The 18730-nt window shown below is 42.5% G+C and overlaps 1 protein-coding gene across 6 annotated transcripts in view; it reads left to right on the plus strand.

The window, feature by feature from the left end:
* LOC115641761 (butyrophilin subfamily 1 member A1-like) overlaps positions 1-18324 on the plus strand; it is a 40359-nt gene extending 22035 nt beyond the window's left edge. For 4 of the 6 annotated variants that reach the window (XM_030545128.1, XM_030545130.1, XM_030545127.1 and 1 more), the window contains 8 exons: positions 2542-2562; positions 3145-3165; positions 3611-3625; positions 4271-4291; positions 5871-5891; positions 12959-12979; positions 14107-14133; positions 16508-18324. In XM_030545128.1, the coding sequence (XP_030400988.1) occupies positions 2542-2562; positions 3145-3165; positions 3611-3625; positions 4271-4291; positions 5871-5891; positions 12959-12979; positions 14107-14133; positions 16508-17034 (674 nt within the window). In that variant the 3' untranslated portion in view covers positions 17035-18324. The remainder of the gene's footprint in view (positions 1-2541; positions 2563-3144; positions 3166-3610; positions 3626-4270; positions 4292-5870; positions 5892-12958; positions 12980-14106; positions 14134-16507) is intronic. The other 2 variants (XM_030545129.1, XM_030545131.1) reach the window with 2 other exon arrangements.
* Positions 18325-18730: the final 406 nt, after the last annotated feature.

Consider the following 18730-nt stretch of genomic DNA (forward strand, 5'->3'; position numbering starts at 1 on the left):
ATACTGTTGCAAAAAAAGCAAACATGATTCTGGGATGCATTAACAGGTGTGTTGTAAACAAGACACGAGAAGTCATTCTTCCGCTTTACTCTGCGCTGGTTAGGCCTCAACTGGAGTATTGTGTCCAGTTCTGGGCACCGCATTTCAAGAAAGATGTGGAGAAATTGGAGAGGGTCCAGAGAAGTGCAACAAGAATGATTAAAGGTCTTGAGAACATGACCTATGAAGGAAGGCTGAAGGAATTGGGTTTGTTTAGTTTGGAAAAGAGAAGACTGAGAGGGGACCTGATAGCAGTTTTCAGGTATCTAAAAGGGTGTCATCAGGAGGAGGGAGAAAACTTGTTCACCTTAGCCTCCAATGATAGAACAAGAAGCAATGGGCTTAAACTGCAGCAAGGGAGATTTAGGTTGGACATTAGGAAAAAGTTCCTAACTGTCAGGGTAGTTAAACACTGGAATAGATTGCCTAGGGAAGTTGTGGAATCTCCATCGCTGGAGATATTTAAGAGTAGGTTAGATAAATGTCTATCAGGGATGGTCTAGACAGTATTTGGTCCTGCCATGAGGGCAGGGGACTGGACTCGATGACCTCTCGAGGTCCCTTCCAGTCCTAGAGTCTATGAGTCTATGAGTCTATAACACTTTGTAAAGAAAGTCAGAGGGGCAGGTGTTCAAAGGCAGTTGGACATTTGAGAAAAAACATCGCACGCTAGAGGGACCGAACATATCCACTGAATGAAAAGCTCTGGATGGGGAGTGCTGCAGGACCGAGTTGCTAGTGCTGTGCCTGACCTTGTAATAACTGAAGCTATGAGGAAACTCCACCCTATGCCTTAGCGATGGAGGGAGAATTGTCTCCCCAAAGAGCTTCCCCAAGACTTAGAACCCACATCCTGTGCAGAACACCCAGTGTAGGCTCTTTGACAATCCCCCTCCAAAGGGAGTGCTGATCATCACATTGAATGTTTGCTAGAGCAGGAAATAGAACCTAGATATTCTGTCTTTCGGTCCTGTGTGTTCACTACGAGAGCAACATGTTGGCAGAAACTTTCTATGGGAATGTGTCTATTTTGGGTGGGAGGGGCAGGGGAACAAATTTGGCATGGAAAAAAGAGCAAGAAAAACACAAAAGAGTTTCCATAGAATGTAAAGTTTCTATTTCTTACTTACTAAAATTGAACGTTTTGATTTTTCACTTCAAAATGAAGAAGATATTGTTAAGGTTCGTTTCAATTCCACAATCATGTGAGGGCAGTGTAAGCACAGGTGTCAACTTTTTCACTTCCTAAATGGTGCTTGACCACTTCTCTGCCCTAGGCCCCGTGCCTACTATACCACTCCCCCCAAGTCTCCCTCCCCGTGTCCGCCCTCTCCGACTCCACCTCTTCCTGCCCCGTTCCACCCCCTCTCCCAAGAAGACCCCACCCAACCTCGTTCTGCTTCTTCCTGACCATGCTCTTCCCCCTGAATACTACCTGCCCACTGAAGAAGAGCTGGTCAGTGGAGAGCTGTAGGTGCTGGTCTGGAGGGGTTGGAGCTGATTGGTAGTGCCAGCCGCTGGTTCAATTTCTGTCTCAGGAAGCTGTTTCCCTTTCACTGGAGATGACACCAGCCCTTCAGTAAGAAAGTGTTCTCTGGGTCCCAGGTCAGAGGGCACGGTTTTGATCTTAATTAGGGACTATAGGGGTTAGATTAGGTCTGTATTTGGCTGTGTTGCTGGAATAGCGTGTGCAGTTCTGGTTTCCCCCCCGAAGAAAGAAGTTGTCATACAGGAGAGGGTTCAGAGAAGGGCACCCGAATGGTTAAAGGATTAGATAACATGTGTTATAGTGATAGACTCAAAGAGCTCAATCTATTTAGTTTAACAAAGAGAAGAGGTGACTTGATTGCACTCTAAATGTATGAACATAGAGAACAAATATTTGATAATGGGCTCTTTAGTCTAGCAGAGAACAGTCTAGTAAAATCCAATGGCTGGAAATTGGAATTAGAAACTAAGACTAGAAATTAGGCATATATTTTTAAGAGTGAGGATGATAAAACACTGTAACAATTTACCATGGGTTCTGGTGGATCCTCCGTCACTGAAAATGTTAGAAATCAAGGTTGCATGTTCTTTGTAAAGGATCTCTGTCATGCAAACACGAATTGTTCGGGGGAAGTTCTCTGGCCCATGTTCTAGGGGCCTTAGACAGTATAATATTCATTGTGTCATTTGCTCCCTCACAGCTATTCTCCAGTGAACTCAGCTCTTGATATTTTTCACTGGGAGGGTGGTGAAGGACTGGAATGGGTTACCTGGGGAGGTTGTGGAATCTCCATCCCTAGAGGTATTTAAGGCCAGCTTGAGAAAGCCCTGGCTAGGATAATTAGGTTTGTGCTGGTCCTGTTTTGAGCAGGGGGCTGGACTAGATGACTTCCTGAGGTCTCTTCCAGCTCAAACCTTCTATAATTTTATGAACTATTAATTACCTTTGTTCTTGGCCATATTCTTACAAAAGGTGCTATTGTTATCTTTAAGTATTTTGTTTTTCTTTTTTAGGAGAATTGGCAAATAAAATAGGTAAGTCTGTGTCCTTTTTCTTCTGTGGGCTCTACTGCTCCTTTTGATAGAGCAGATTACTTGGCTAATGTTGTCAATAACATATATGAGCCCCTTGTTGGATCTCAGCAGTGCTGCTCATATATTATTGAAATGAAATTAGACTCATCCACTCCTGATTTGTATTCTCCAAGAACCATAACACTCTTGCAGAGACACAGTATGAAAGGCAATGTGCACATTGAAAGGACTTTGCATTGAAACAGCAAATGGAATGCAGTTTGTGATGTAAATGGTCTTACTGCTCCTTTAATAGCCGAACCCATATTAGCAGAGGAGCGTAGTGTCTCATTCACCTTTTGCTAATTAGTTGTGGCCAGGAAGCTTCTTCTGAAATTGATTAAAGCACAAATATACTCTCTTCTATCTACTACATAGTTAGATAGGAATGGGGCTAGCCCACGGATTGAAGAGCTAGTTCACTATCCATGGCCACTATTTATGCTAATCAACAAAGAAAGGATCTCATTCACCCTCTTCAATTCATAAGTCAATGGACATGCACTGAACTGTTTTCTTCTCCTTCCCATTTTTCTTTTGCAGAGGAACTCCAGAAGCAAATGGGTGAGTTTGCCTACTTGCTTCAATTCTTACAGTCCACTGACCAAAGGTTGTTTGCTCTGTATAGATTCCAACAACTTCACCTGCAGAAAGGACACTCTCATTGCATGTCCCATGCATCCGGGAAGTGGAGGGTATTTGTAGATTACTCTGGATTCGTGATATGTCATTGAGCTGAGACCTCACTAGCATTTTGCAAAGAATGTCGGATGAGTAGAGTTTCAAAGACAGTTAGGCATGTGAGAAAAAACATCCCCACACTACAGGAACTGATCATATCCATTGAATGAAAAAACTCTGGATGGGGAGAGTGGCGGGACTGAGTTGCCAATCTTCCATGATTCTATGAACTCTTAGTTACTTTTGTACTTGATCATATTATTACAAAAGGTGCTATTGTTATCTTTGAAAAAAAAAATATATATATATATATAATTTTCCTTTTTAGGAGACAAGAGTATAAGTAAGTCTGTGTCCTTTTTCTTTTGTGTGCTCTAATGCTGTGTAGAAATCTTGTAGAATGAAAAGAAAAATGATTGAGTTATTAGACCTCACCCCGCTTTTCCGTTTTTGATAGAGCGCATTACTTGGCTAATTTTGTCAATAACATCTATGAGCACTTGCTGATTCTCAGCAGTCCTCCTCATACATTGTTGAAATTTAAATAGATTTACCCTCTCCTGGTTTGTATTTTCCAAGAACCATAACACTCTTGCAGAGACAGTATGAAAGGCAATGTACACATTGAAAGGACTCTGCATAAAATAGCAAATGGAATGCAGTTCATGATGTAAATCGTGTTACATGGTACATTCATAGCCGAACCAATGTTAGCAGAGTAGCGTAGTGTCTCGTATTCACCTTTTGCTAATTAGATGTGGCCATGAAGCTTTTTTTTTAATTGATTAAAGCAAGAATAGAGAAGATTATATCTACTACGTAGTGGGATAGGAATGAGGCTAGCCCACGGATTGAAGAGCTAGTTCACTACCCATGGCCAGTATTTATGCTAACCAACAAAGAGAGGATCTCATTCACCCTCTTCAATTCATAAGTCAGTGGACATACACTGAACTGCTTTCTTCTCCTCTCCGTTGTTCTTTTGCAGAGAAACCCCAGGAGAAAATGGGTGAGTTTGCCTACTTTCCTCACTATTGACAGTCCACTGACCATACTTCGTGTGCTCTGTATTGATTCCAACAATTTCAACTGCAGAAGGGATGTTATCATTGCAGACCAATGCACCTGGGAAGCGGAGGATCTGTGTAGATTTCTTTGGAATCGTTGTATGTCATCGAGCTGAGACCTCACTAGCACTTTGCAAAGAAAGTCAGAGGGGTAGAGGTTCAAGGGCAGTCAGGCATGTGAGAAAAAACATCCATGTGCTACAGGAACTGATCATATCCATTGAATGAAAAAGCTCTGGCTGGGCAATGTGGCAGGACTGAGTTGCTAGTGCTGTGCCTGACCTTGTAGTAGCTGAGGCCATGCAGACACTCCACCCTGTGCCTCAGGGGTGGAGGGAGAAATGTCTTCCCCAAAGAGCTTCCCCGAAACTTGGAACCCACATCCTGTGTGGAACACCCAGTGTAGGTTCTTTGACAATCCCCTTCCAAAGGAAGCGCTGATCATCACATTGAATGTTTGCTAGAGCAGGAAATAGAACCTAGATATTCTGTCTTCTGGTCCCGTGTATTCACTATGAGAGCAACATGTTGGCAGAAACTTTCTATGGGAATGTGTCTATTTTGGGGGGCAGGGGGAACAACTTTTTGGGTGAAAAAAAGAGCAAGAAAGCCACAAGGGTTTCCACAGAATGTAAAGTTTCTATTTCCTACTTACTAAAATTGAACGTTTTGATTTTTCACTTCAAAATGAGGAGACATTGTTAAGGTTCGTTGCAGTTCCCCAGTCATGTGGAGGCAGTGTAGGCACAGGTGATAACTTTTTCATTTTCTCTATTGTGCTTGACCACCTCTCTGCCCCAGGCCCTGTGCCTACTATACTCCTCTCCCCAAGACTCCCTTCCTGTGTCCTCCCGCTCCAACTCTACCTGTTCCTGCCCCGTTTCACCCCCTTTCCAAAGAATACCACACTCTCGTTCTGCTTCTTCCTGTCCATGCTCCTCCCCCTGAGTACCAGCTGCCCTCTGAAGAAGAGCTGGTCAGTGGAGGGCTGGAGGTGCTAGGCTGGAGGGGTTGGAGCTGATTGGTGGTGCCAGCCGCTGGTGCAATTTCTGTCTTAGCAAGCTGTTTCCCTTTCACTGGAAATTACACAAGCCCTTCAGTAGGAAAGTGTTTACTGGATCCCGGGCCATGGCACGGTTTTGATTTTAATTAGGACTGTAGAGGTTAGATTATCTCTGTATTTGTCTCTGTTGCTGGAATAATTTGTGCAGTTCTGGTGTCCCACACTGAAGAAAGAAGTTGTCAAACTGGAGAGAGTTACTGGTCCTTTCATAGCAGAACCCATACTAGCAGAGGAGCTAATATGTTATATTCATCTTTTGCTAATTAGTTGTGGCCATGAAGCTTTTTCTTAAATTTATTAAAGTAAGAATATAATCTTCTTATGGACTACATAATGAGATAGGAATGGGGCTTGCCCACGGATTGAATAGCTAGCTCACTACACATAGCCAATATTTATGCAAAGTCAATGGACATACCCTGAACTGTTTTCTTCTCCTCCTCATTTTTCTTTTGCAGAGGAACTCCAGAAGCAAATGGGTGAGTTTGCCTACTTTCCTCAATTCTTACAGTCCACTGAGCAAAGTTTGTCTGCCCTGTATAGGTTCCAACAACTTCAGCTGCGGAAGGGATGCTCTCATTGCATATCCCATGCATCTGGGAAGTGGAGGGTCTGTGTAGATTACTCTGTAATTGTGGTATGTCATCGAGCTGAGACCTCACCAGCACTTTGCAAAGAAAGTTAGAAGAGTAGGGGTTCAAGGGCAGTTGAACATTTGAGAAAAAACATCGTCACAGTAGAGGAGCTGAACATATCCACTGAATGAAAAGCTCTGTATGGGGAGTGTGGCAGGACTGAGTTGCTAGTACTGTGCCTGACCTTGTAATAACTGAGGCCATGTGGACACTCCACCCTGTGCCTTAGTGATGGAGAGAGACTTGTCTCCCCAAAGAGCTTTCCCCAAACTTGGAACCCACATCCTGTTCAGGGCACCCAGTGTAGGCTCTTTGAGACTCCCCCTGCAAAGGAAGTGCTGATAGTCACACAGAAATGTTTTATAGAGCAGGAAATAGAACCTAGATATTCTGTCTTCTTGTCCCATATATATGAGAGCAAGGTGTTGGTAGGAACTTTCCATGGGAATGTGTCTATTTCAGGGGAGGGAATAACTTTTTGGATGAAAAAAAGAACAGGAAAGACACAAAAGGGTTTCTCTAGAGCCCAAAGTTACTATTTCTTACATGTTAAAATGGAGAGTTCTGATTTTTCACTTCAAAATGAGGGAGACATTGTTAAGGTTCGATGCAGTTACCCAGTCACGTGGGGGCAGTGTAGGCACAGGTGTCAATTTTTTCATTTCCTTGATGATGCTTGACCACTGCTCTGCCCCTGTCCTGTCCCCACCATTCTCTTTTCCCCAAGAGCCCGCCCTATCCCACCTCTTCCTGTTCCCACTCCGCCTCTTCCTGCCCTGGTCCATTCATTGTTCCAAAAACCCAGAGGTGCTAATATGTCATATTCACCTTTTGCTAATTAATTGTCACTTAAAGAACAAGAAGGACACAAAAGGATCTCCATAGAGTCTAAAGTTTCTATTTTCTCTGCATTAAAAAGGAACATTCTGATTTTTCACTTCAAAATGAAGGAGACATTTTCCAGTTTGATTCAGTTACCCAATCATGTAGAGGCGGTGTAGGCACAGGCGCCAACTTTTTCATTTCCTCCTTGGTGCTTGACCACCTCTCTGCCCCACGCCCCATTTCTACTATACTCCTTCCCAAAAAACCCCTCTCGTTCTCCACATCTTCTCGCTCCAGTCCATTTCTTCCTGCCCCGTTCTACCCCCTATCCCAAGAACACCTTGCCCTCTTTCCGCCTCTTCCTGTCCATGTTCCTCCCCATGTGCGCCTCCTGCCTTCTACAGAAGAGATTATCAGTTGCGGGAAGGAGGTGCTGAGCTGGAGGGGGAAGAGCTGATTGGCAGGGTCTGCCAGCGCATGCTGAGTACCTATTCTTTTTTTCTGTGGGTGCTCCACTCCTGGAGCTCTGTTGAAGTCGGCACCATGGAGATTGTTGAGAGGAAAGAAATGTTCCTTAACGAAATTTTCAGGAAAAAGTCTGATAGGAGATATGTGAGTCTGTATCTCATTTTGCAAACATTGGCAGGGCAGCAAAAATGATTTTGCTTTGCTTTCTGAGGTGATCTTACAGAGTGTGATTTTATCAGGGAAATATTTATCAGCTAGCTGTAGATTGCACCCAGACAATCATGGTAAGTCTGAAACATCTCTGCGGTGTTTCATACAGTACCCCGAGGGGGGAACTCTTGATATTGAAATCCCAGAGCAACCCTTTGGATGGGAAACTTCTGTTGCAAACTTCAAGGGCCTTTAATTGCATCCCACACCAGTGAGGGGGGTTCTCCCCTCACACAGCAGAGTGCAGAGCATACTGGAATAACCACAAAGCCCAGGAGTCTGCCAGATGCCAGGTCTCATGCTCAGAGGTCTTATTTATTTCTGCCAGAAGAGTTTCCTGGATGCCCTTATCCCTGGCAGTAGGGTGCTGAAGTTGCTGTCCCCCTGCATGCCTGATATCTCCAGGAAGAGCTATTATCCCCTTTATCTACAATCCCACCTACTGTTCCCCAGGGGGATATCATTCAAGAACCCACTCAACATTCCTGTCCCAGGACAGTTTCTGTGATCTGAACAGGTGCAATTTCTTTCTCAGCATGGCTGTACCCTTTTCCTTGAAGCTCACAAAACCCTTCAGTAAGAATGGTTTTGGTAGGCAGTGAGCCAGAGGGCATGGGGATGATCTTAAGTAGGACTCCAAAGGTTATATTAGCTCTGACTTTTGCTTTGCCATTGGAATACTGTGTCGATCTCTGGTGTTCCCAATTGAAAAAGGAAATTGATAAATAAGAAAGGATTCAGAGAAGAACAAGAGAAATGATTAAAGGATTAGAAAACATATTTTATAGTGATAGACTCCAGGAGCTCAATCTGGTTTACTAAACAAAGAAAATGGGTGACTTGATTATACTCTATAATTAAATACATGAGCAATAGATATTTTATATCAATCTAAATTTTTACCCACTATACCTTCCTCTTTTCAACTGAACCAACATGAATCATTTTCCCTCATTACACCTTTAAATCTCATGGGAGCAAACAGGACTAATTACTATATACTCTGCACATCAGACATGCAGTAGCGTTCTACCTTGAGAGGACCAAGACTGATAAAGATGAGTTAATCATTGGACTAGTTAAACAGAAATTAAAAGATACAGTCCCAAAAGTGTTACGTCTGCAAGCTGTAGAAACTTTTTTAAAATGCCATAATACAGGCTCAAGTAAAATGTATACCCCAAATTTAAAAACAAAATCATATTAAGATGACCAAGAAAGTGCCACCAAGGCTAAATAACAAAGTAAAAGAAGCAGTTAGAGGCAAAAATGCATCTATTAAAAATTAGAAGTAAAATCCTATTGAGGCACTGTCAGGGTTCCCTCCCCACTCTGAACTCCGGGGTATAGATGTAGGGTCCCACATGAAAGACCCCCTAAGCTTGTATTTCACCAGCTTAGGTAAAAAACTTCCTCAAGGCACAAATTCCTTTCCTTATCCTTGGACGGTATTGCTGCCACCACCAAGTAATTTAAACAAACATTCAGGGAGCGGCCACTTGCAGCCCTATCCTCCCCCACAAAAAAAGGATCCCCCCAAGCCCCTTCACCCCTTTTCCTGTGGAGGCTTGAGAATAATATACCAAACAATAGGTTAACAAGACAAGTCTCGGTTTTTAGGATACTGAAAATCAATCAGATACTTAAAAGAAGAATTTTATTAAAAAAAGTAAAAGAATCACACCTGCAAAATACGGATGGAAGATAACTTTACAGGGTAAATAAAAAGATTTAAAACACAGAGGATCCCCTCTGACTCTGCTTCCCACTTACAAAACAGGAATAAAATGACCTATTAGCATAGGGAAAATTTACTAGCTAAAACAAAAGGTTATCTAACACATTTCCTTTCCTTTACTTACAATTTTTGTAACTTTAAATGTACCATTTCAGATACCTTTTCAGAAGCTGGTTTACCTGCTTGGTCTCTCTCTCTGTCCCGAGAGGGAACCAACAAAGAGAGCACAAACAAAACCTCTCCCTCGCCCAGTTTCAAAAGGATCTTCTTTCACCATTGGTCCTTCTGGTCAGGAGGGATTTATGTTACTGCATATGTAAAGGTTGTTACCTTTCCCTTCATATTTATGACAGGAACATAGACAGGAGCATAAACTCTGACAAATTAAGTGTTAAAGTACAATTAGGCAGGGCAAAAAATATTTTCAAGAGCAAGTAGCCGAAGGTTTAAAAACTAAACAAAGAAAACATAAGTATATCAAAAGCATGAGGCAAGTTTGGGAGGAGAATAGTCTTTCCAAAACAGCTTCCCCACAGCTGGAAACCCATGCTCTTTGCAGAGCACCCAAAGGAGATTCTTGAAAATTCTCCTGCAAGAGAACTGCTGATCGTCACACAGGAATGTTTGCTAGAAGAGGAAATACAACCCAGATATTCTGGCTTCCAGTCCAGTGTATTCATACTAGACCAAGAGCTGTTAAAAATTTTCCATTGGAATGTTCTTTTTTTGAAACACACAAATTGTTTGGAGGAAAATAAAAACGAAGCATTTCAGTGAAGTCAAAACTTTCCTTTTTGACTGCATTGAAATGGAATTTTTTGATGTCTTTCATTTTAAAAAGAGAACAAAATGTTTCAATTTGATCAAAACAGAATGTTTTAGTTGACCTGAACATTTTGGAGGAAATTTCAAAATTATTTTTGTTCTTTTTAGAAGAAAAAGCTAATTTTACAATAATGGAATTTCTCATGAAACGGAAATTCTGGTTTCTGCCCAGCTTTAACTAAACCATGTTCTCAGCCTCTTTCTTATAGGGCCATTTTTATATCTGTGCCTCAGGGTGTGATGTCTGTTTCCATAACTCTAACTTTCTATTGAAATCAATATGAATTTTAAGTGAACTGTCATTATGAGGTGTTATGAATGAAATCTGGTCCAACACTTGTTCATTTCTATTAGATGAAAGTAGGTCAGAACATTTTTCTACTTCCTCTCATTTCTCTGTTATTTATTCTGTGCTCATCTCCATGGGTTCTGAACACATTGTAATTTCTAATAGAAAACATATCAAAGTTGCTTTGTCTTTCTCCCTAGCTATGACATCTTGTTTTATTTGGTTATTAGTTTGGGTTGGCTGGCTTGGTTTTCCCTTTTATAACTGAGGAAATGGACAGGTCAGAGCAATGGCTCATATATGATGAAGATGATGATCAGTTCCAGAGTGGTGTTTTCAATAAACAGTCTGGACTTAATCTTGCTCCCATTGAAGTCAAAAGGTGCTTGTCATGAATCATAGAAGATCAGGATTAGAAAAGATCTCAAGAAGTCATCTAGTAGAAACCCTACTGAAAGCTTCAATGCTTGTGGGATTAGGATCTTTCTGCTTTTGCAATGAGATGAAGATGGTTAAGAGGAGGAGGGGTAGCTCAGTGGTTTGAACATTGGCCTGCTGAATACAGGATTGCAAGTTCAATCTTTGAGGGGTCCAATTTAGGGAATTGGAGTAAAATCTGTCTGGGGATTGGTCCTGCTTTAAGAAAGGAGTTGGACTAGATGACCTTCTGAGGTCCCTTCCAACCCTGTGATTCTAAGTTTTACAGTTGAGATTCAGGGCTGTAGAGTATTTTCCACTTGCAGGTGGTCTCTCAAATGCTATAGCATGGAAACTGGTGCAATTTCTTTTGTGCAACATTTTCAGACCCTCTCCCACCTAAGAGTGTCTTACAGGGTCTGCTGTGCCAGAAACCAAAGTGTATGTGTGTATTGGGGGGGAGATGTGACCCCATCCTCCTACATGGAAGGAAGGCTTAACACACTCTGCTCTTCTGTTGCCCCTTTTTTTTGGTGTTCAAAGCTCCTTTTTCAGATCCATGGAATTTTATGTAGAGAAAGAGTGAGCTGGGGACTGGGCTGGTTATGTGTGAGGATAATGCACCTTTTCTCCTTCACCAAAAGAGAGAATCCCCATAAAACACAATCCTGTTCACAGAATCTTTAATTTTGTAACTGTTAGTTCTGTTTGGGGTGGTTGCAGATGTGTATTCCACACAGGTGTGTTTGTGCTCAGTGTACTGGGGCTAGAGATTTTTCCTTTAGCAGTACCTGTCAGGGCAGCACATGAGCTCAACACCTCCTTTTAGTCCCTCCAAAGGCTATATAAAGATGTCACTGCCCCAACCCCGCTCAGTTCCTTCTTGATGCCAGGGACCTTAGCTGGAGTTCCCCATGCACATTTTCTCTTTGTTTTTTTGCTCTGCATTAGTCTGTTTTGCTGAGCTTTTCACTTTCAAAATAGTTTTTAATAGTTGCCCATGGTAGAATCGACAGTCTAATTTAGATTTAGTGCAGTTTTCATAGTTAGTCATTTTTAATGTTTTGTGTTGCCCACCAACAAGGGTTATGCATTGTTCTCCGGGCTTTAGCATTGCCCAACATGTGGAGTCTCTACCCACATCAGTTGACTCACATACTTGCTGTTTGCCCCACCCAGGATTGGGTCACATTTCAGAGAGTTGTTGTTCTTTTAAAAAGAGAACACAGATGTCAGGTAAACTTTATCTGAAGCAGCAGTTGGTGGAGCAAGCCATAAGGCCTGTGGATCTAACCACCCTCAGCTGCCTTCCACCCATGAAGTGACAAAGGACAAACCCTGGGATTCTGATTCTCCCTCAAAGAGGGAAGTTGCTCTATGTCTCCGGAACCACCTTGAAATAGGACTCATGAGACAGATTGGGGAAAGGAAGGATTCATCATCTTCTTCCTCAAAGACAGCCTTGAGATGTCTACATGGTAACCAGGGTTGTACTGGAACAGGAGTTTTCCTGTACCATACTGTTGACTCTGGATCCAGTACCTACAGACACAGGTATGGCAGCAGTGGACTTGTTTTGTTTGTCATGCAAACCTCAGCACTACCTCAGGAGTCAGTGGGACTATTGATGCCATCTGCTATTCCAGGCCCTTCAACTTCTTCAGTATTGGGGCCAACATGCATAGCATCAACATCCTTGGTACTGGTGATGAAACAGACAATATCTTCAACACAGGGATAGGGAGAGGACAGTGTCCCTCCCTCTCATGCACCCCCCAAAATAGGGCACACTTATATTCTGCAGATCATACAAGATTCCTCTCCTTCTATGTGGAAGAATGGGTCAGCCAGCTCTGCAGAGCTGCAGTTCCTTATCTGGATCTCAAAGCCCCTTGAACTCCACACTTTTCCCCATTCCACAGAAATATCTGTAAGATTAATCATCCAAACTGTAAACCATCATCACAGTAAATTCTTCCAGCTGTCTGGCTATAAATTTCTCTAGCTCTTTTTAAATTTAAGTCACCATGGATTTTGAACAATTTAATTCATTTACTGGGAATCTTTGATGCATGGTACCAAGGGAAACACTGAACAAGAGTTTAAAAGGCAGTAATAATTGTTTGTTTTTTTCCCTAGATGAAACGAAGAAGGAATTAGGTGAGTGAAGACCTATGTACACACTTCCTGGTGTCCCCACTCCCATTGCTTGGATATTTGGAGAAAGGTGCAATTTCTCCTGTCTCTCCTCCATCTCCCTGGCTGCTTCTGATGGAGAAGAGGATCCTGACAGTCCATGTTCTTTCTCATCTGTAGCAGGGAATGTAATAGCTCCAGGGAGACACATTGCAACTCCCCACACTGCTCACACATACCAGGCACATGGAAGATGTGGCCTGATCCCTGTTGTCTGTCTCAGCCTGAGGGGTGGGACAGACGCACTATCTCCTTGACAGCCACATATGGGGTCCAAAATACCTCAGTAGCCACAGCTGCAGTGTCACTGATTTATAGTTCATCTACACAGAAGCTGGGGTGTGTAATTCCCAGTGCAAGCAGACAGACACATGTCAGCTCTGCTCTAGCTAGCATGCTAAAATAGCAGTGTAAGTGTAGTGAGACAAGTAGCAGCTCAGACTAGATGCCTGAACACGTACCCAGAGGTCAGTTGGAATTGTATTCATGTAGTTAACCCTAGCCAGCATGGTCACTCTCTTTTAGTGCACTAGCTCAAACAGAGCTGGCGCACATATGTCTACCCATGCTGGGTATTACACCTCCCAGCTGCAATGTAGACACACATTGGAGGGAATTGTCCTTCTGTGTCCTGCCTAGTAGAAGCTGGGTTGCTGTGAATACAGCCTCTGGTGGTTGGAAACACTGTGTGTGTAGATGGGAAGGTTCATTTTTTGTTCAAGTGAGAGGGAAATCTGTAAGAGGGAGTTAGATCAGGGAGATCAATGAGAGCAGGGACGTGACTTATTGACTGGAAGTGCAAGACAGACAGAGCAGGTCTCAGACAGAGCAGGATTCCTGTCCTGGTTTCTAATCTTAGCTCAGAACAGCCCACGTGTGTGTGTGTGTGAGAGAGAGAGAGAGAGAGAGACAGTGTGACCATTCAAGTGCCATTTTTTTCTATATTAACTCTAGCAAAAGGAATCACCCCCTAATGCTTCTAGCATCCTCCCTTGCCCTGAATCTGGAACATCCCTGCTGCTGGAGGGAGGAAATTTGCTGTCAATGCCTCTCTTAATTCAATGTCTGTTGTTTTCTTACTTTCATTTCAGAATGGAGAAGGGTTCAGAACAATTCAGGTAAGAGAATATACAGCACATGGATAGAGGTGCTGATACTATGGTGATAGATGCAGCATAAGAACCTCAATGCATTAAAATCTATTCCATTGCTAAAGAAATCAGAAGGTTTAATACTATAATCAAACTAGAAACACTACCTGTTCTTGTCAGAGACACAGCTCCTAAGGTCCTTTCCAGCTCCTAAACTAATTTATGGGCCAGATTCTGACTTTATTTACATCAATTTCACACCATTGTAACTGCACTGACTTGCATGGAGTTACTCCTGAATTACAACAGTCAGTTCAGAATCAGCCCCCAGTGCGAGATTTCCCTGAGTGATGACTGATGGTGTGATATTCCAAAACATTTAAGTGATTTCAGAGCACAAATCTCATTGCAATTCAATGAGGCCTTGTATATGAGGCCTATATCTGTTAGCACCCCACTGTGGCAGGATGGAGAAATTCACCATCTGACTCCATCCCCCTTATGCCTCCACCCTCAATTCTGTGTTTGTCAAGTTCATTGTCTAGCCCTTTGGCTGAGTCCTTAATAGTCTCAGTCCCCTTCAAGATCATGGTGAATTGGAAGTTCCTCGACACTAGTGGTGTAGAGAGGCCTAGAACTCCATGTTTGGGAGTTTTCTTCTCCAAATTCCTTGGCTGGAGTGGGTAGGGGAACCTGGGCCCATCCACTCCACTGGGTTCCATCTCAGGGTCCTTGTTTGGAACACCAGAACCAGTTCAGTCTCTGTTGCTTGTGGCTCCCTGTGTTGCCTCCTACCACTCTTGCTCTGGAGGCTTCCCCAGCCTCTTGCTCTGTTTCTCTCTCTTTGCCATGTTGGTTTCTCAAGCAGCTTTTCTACCGTGTGCTAGTGGGATCCTCTCTCTGCAATCCCTCTGCCTCTCTGACTTTAGCCCTTCTCCCCAGGAGCTCCCCCCTCACTGAGGCCCTTAACCTTTTATCAATACCCAGTGCTTTCCTGTGTAATTCCCTTCCCCCAGTTACTCACTGAGGTAACTACTCTGAGGTGAACTTGAGCTTCCTCATGCCCCCTTGTGGAGCCTGTCAGGGGAAGGCTGGGCCCCTGACCCCTTCAGAGGGCTAGCTACTCTCTGACAGACCTGCGCTCCCAAGTCATTTCAGCCCAGCTCCTCCACGGTAATGATCCCATAGGGAGTTAGGCACCTAAATACATTTGAGGAGATGGGCCTCAGTGTTTACTTGGAGCAGGGTTTTCAAAAGTGCCTAAAGAGGAACTTTGGGATTTCGGCCACCGTGAAGGCACAGATGATGTGGTGGAAGGAATAGCGACTGCGATGAGAATCATAATGTAGTGCTGGTGGGACCACGAAGGGAACTGCAGTGGTGACAGGCATGGTCAGGAGTGAGTCGCTGAGGTTTATGAGAGCACCATGATGAAGACAGTCGTGGGGTCATTGGCTCTGGTGATAATGGAGACTGACTTTTATGTTGCTGATTAAAATAATTTTAGAGGGAGATGATTAAAATGATGCTGAGGCGAGGAAAGACACAGTGATGGTGATCTGACAGTGAATATAGTGCAGATAATAATTTGCTTGTTACAGCAGTTTTCTGCTGACCATCTCAAAGCTCTTTACAAGCAATTATAAAACACTTGATTAGGTTGGCACCGTACTGAGCTTACTGAGGAGTAAACCAACTATCAGAGAGCTTATGCAACCTGCCCAATGTCACACAGCAGCAGAGCTGGGAAAGGAACCTAGGGGTCTTGATTCCAAGTCTAATTATTAGGTAAAACTTTATTTTAATGAATAATGTTTCATTATGTATATGCATCATATTTATTTACAGTGATGGTGATAGGGGTATGTTGACATGACCAGTGTTTGAGATCTTCATAATCCAAGTCTGTGTTTCATGATGAACTTCTCATCCTAGTTAGCTGTCACAGGAAACATATTTTTTCCATTTGTCCCACACAAAACATCCCATAATGCTAGACACATAGTAGCCTGATTCAACTCTCAGTTACAATGGTGATGGTGCACTTTACTGACCATTAGTTTAAGTGAAGTTATTCTGGATTCATACCTGTATAATTGAGTTCAGAATCTGGCCCAGTTTGAGTACTCATGTGATAAACAATTCTGGATCACTTTCATTTTTGTGCAAATATCACGCAAGTCTCATTTCCGACAGAGTTCAATGCAACATTGAATTGGCAAGTATGCAGCGCTGCTCAAGTGCTGCAGTCCTTACTCAGGCAAAACTCCCACTGAAATCATTGGGAGCTTTGCATGAGGATAGGCAGCAGGAAAAGGCTCATAATGTATATTTCACTCCTAGTCCAGTTTATACTGGCATTATAGGAGTGGTTCTCAAAAAGAAAACTCTCTTCCTGTAGATGACATCACTCTTAATGGAATCACGGCCCACCCCAACCTCTCCATTTCTGGAGATAAGAAGAGTTTTACGCATGAAGCCCAACCTCAAAAAGTTCTATCAAATCCAGAGAGGTTTGATTCGACCGTCTGTGTGTTGGGCTCTGAAGGATTCTCCTCTGGAAAGCACTACTGGGAGGTGGAGGTTGTGAGCAGCACTGACTGGGACCTGGGGGTGGCCAGAAAGTCAACACAGAGAAAAGGAAAACTGTCCTTGTCCCCTAGAGAGGGATTCTGGGCTCTGGGTCTGAGTGGGAGAGATTATTGGGCAAAAACAGACCCATGGACCCAGGTCATAGTGCAGAAAAAGCCCAAGAAAATTGGAATTTACCTTAGTTACCAAGAGGAGCAGGTGACTTTTTTCAATGTAACTGACATGTCTGTGTTGTTCACATTTAACAATTGCTCATTCTCAGGAGAGGTTTATCCATTCTTTAAAAATTCCCACAAAGAAACAACAATGAGAATTTGTTCAACTAAAGAGGAATAAATATAACATGACTCTGATGCTGATTTTATACTGGTATAACTGAAATCAAGATTTTCATGAATGTATTTTGATGAAAAAAGCTATTTTTTTAAAATGTACATTGTCATGCTGTTTTCATTACATGTTTTCTTGTGACTTTTGTCCAATACACTATTTGACTAGTACAGTCTTTCTAGGGAATTTGGTGCAGACCTTAAAAACAAGAAAACACCATCCATCCTCTCTAACACTTTCCTTATTGACAGCTTCACATCATAGGCAAAATAACAAGAATTTCATTGCTAATTTCAGCATTTTCCTCTATAATAAAAGACAGATAACATGAATATCTCACTAATAATCATATTTAGGGATAATATTATGCTGTATTATGAAGTTGCAGTGGCTGGAACAAAATCTAGATTGACAACAGATATTCACGATAGACACAATTTTTACACACCCGCCTCCCCAGTAAAGTTATCCAATGTTCTTGAGACTTCCCACCAAGATAGAATTCTTCTGAGAATTCATTCAAAGTGAATTAAGCTAAACTGATTTACCTCTGAGGTCTGGTCTACACGACAGACCTATGTCTGTCCAACTATGTCACAGGGGTGTGAAAATTCCATACCCTGGAGCTAGGTAATTATAATGACCTTAACATCCCTTTTTATATAATGCTATGTTGATGAGAAAACTTCTCCCACTGACATAGCTTCCATCTGTCAGTGTTTTAAATTTAGATGTACCCTTAACAAGAGTGTCCACACAGGACACAATTTAGCTAATCCCTTTTTAATTCACATCTTTAGGGCATGTCTATATTTTGAAACAGTGCAGCTGTAGGGCTGGAGCAGTGCTGTTGTAGTGCTACAGTGTAGACTCTACCTTGCTGACAGGAGGGGTTCTCCCATTGGCATAGTAGATAATGTACCTCCCCAAGAGGCAGTCGCTAGGTTGATGAAAGAATTCTTCCATTGACGTAGCGCTGTCTACACTGAGGGTGGTTAGGTCAGTATAGCTACGTCTCCCGGGGTGTGGATTTTGAGAGAGACAGCTCTGCCAATGTAAATTCCCAGTGTAGACCAGCCCTTAGTGTCTCTTGTACAAACCCATTAGGTTTAATGGGGTTGCGCTCTTGAAAGAAGTTGGTCTAAGGTAGTGGGTTTCTTTTCACAAGCAAGGTACAAAGAAACTAACTTCTTAAAAGAGCCCGAACACAGTTCAGCAATGTGAAGGTGTCATAAACAGATAGTTCAGGGTTAATGTCTCTTTTACCTGTAAAGGGTTAACAAACAGTGAACCAAAAACACCTGACCAGAGGACCAATCAGGAAACAAGATACTTTCAAATCTCGGTGGAGGGAAGCCTTTTTTTGTGTTTTTTTGGGTTTTGCTTTGTTCTCTCTGGGTTCTGAGAGGGTATCCAGAGTACCTACAGTCTCTCTCGTTTTCTATTCAAATAGTAAGTAACAGTAGAAGGCGGTTTAGTCTTTTTGATTGTTTTCTTTATTTGCAAATGTGTATTTTGCTGGAATGATTTTAATGTGTGTTTATGCTGGGGGGAAGACTCCTCTCTAGTGTCTATAAGCTGAAAGACCCTGTAACATTTACCATCTAAATTACAGAGACAACTTTTACTTTTTTTCTTTCTTTTTATTAAAAGTTTTTCTCTTTAAGACCTGTTTGATTTTTTTCCCTTGTTGAGGCTCAAG

Source organism: Gopherus evgoodei, unplaced genomic scaffold (assembly GCF_007399415.2).
Source record: "Gopherus evgoodei ecotype Sinaloan lineage unplaced genomic scaffold, rGopEvg1_v1.p scaffold_35_arrow_ctg1, whole genome shotgun sequence".
Lineage (NCBI taxonomy): Eukaryota > Metazoa > Chordata > Testudines > Testudinidae > Gopherus > Gopherus evgoodei.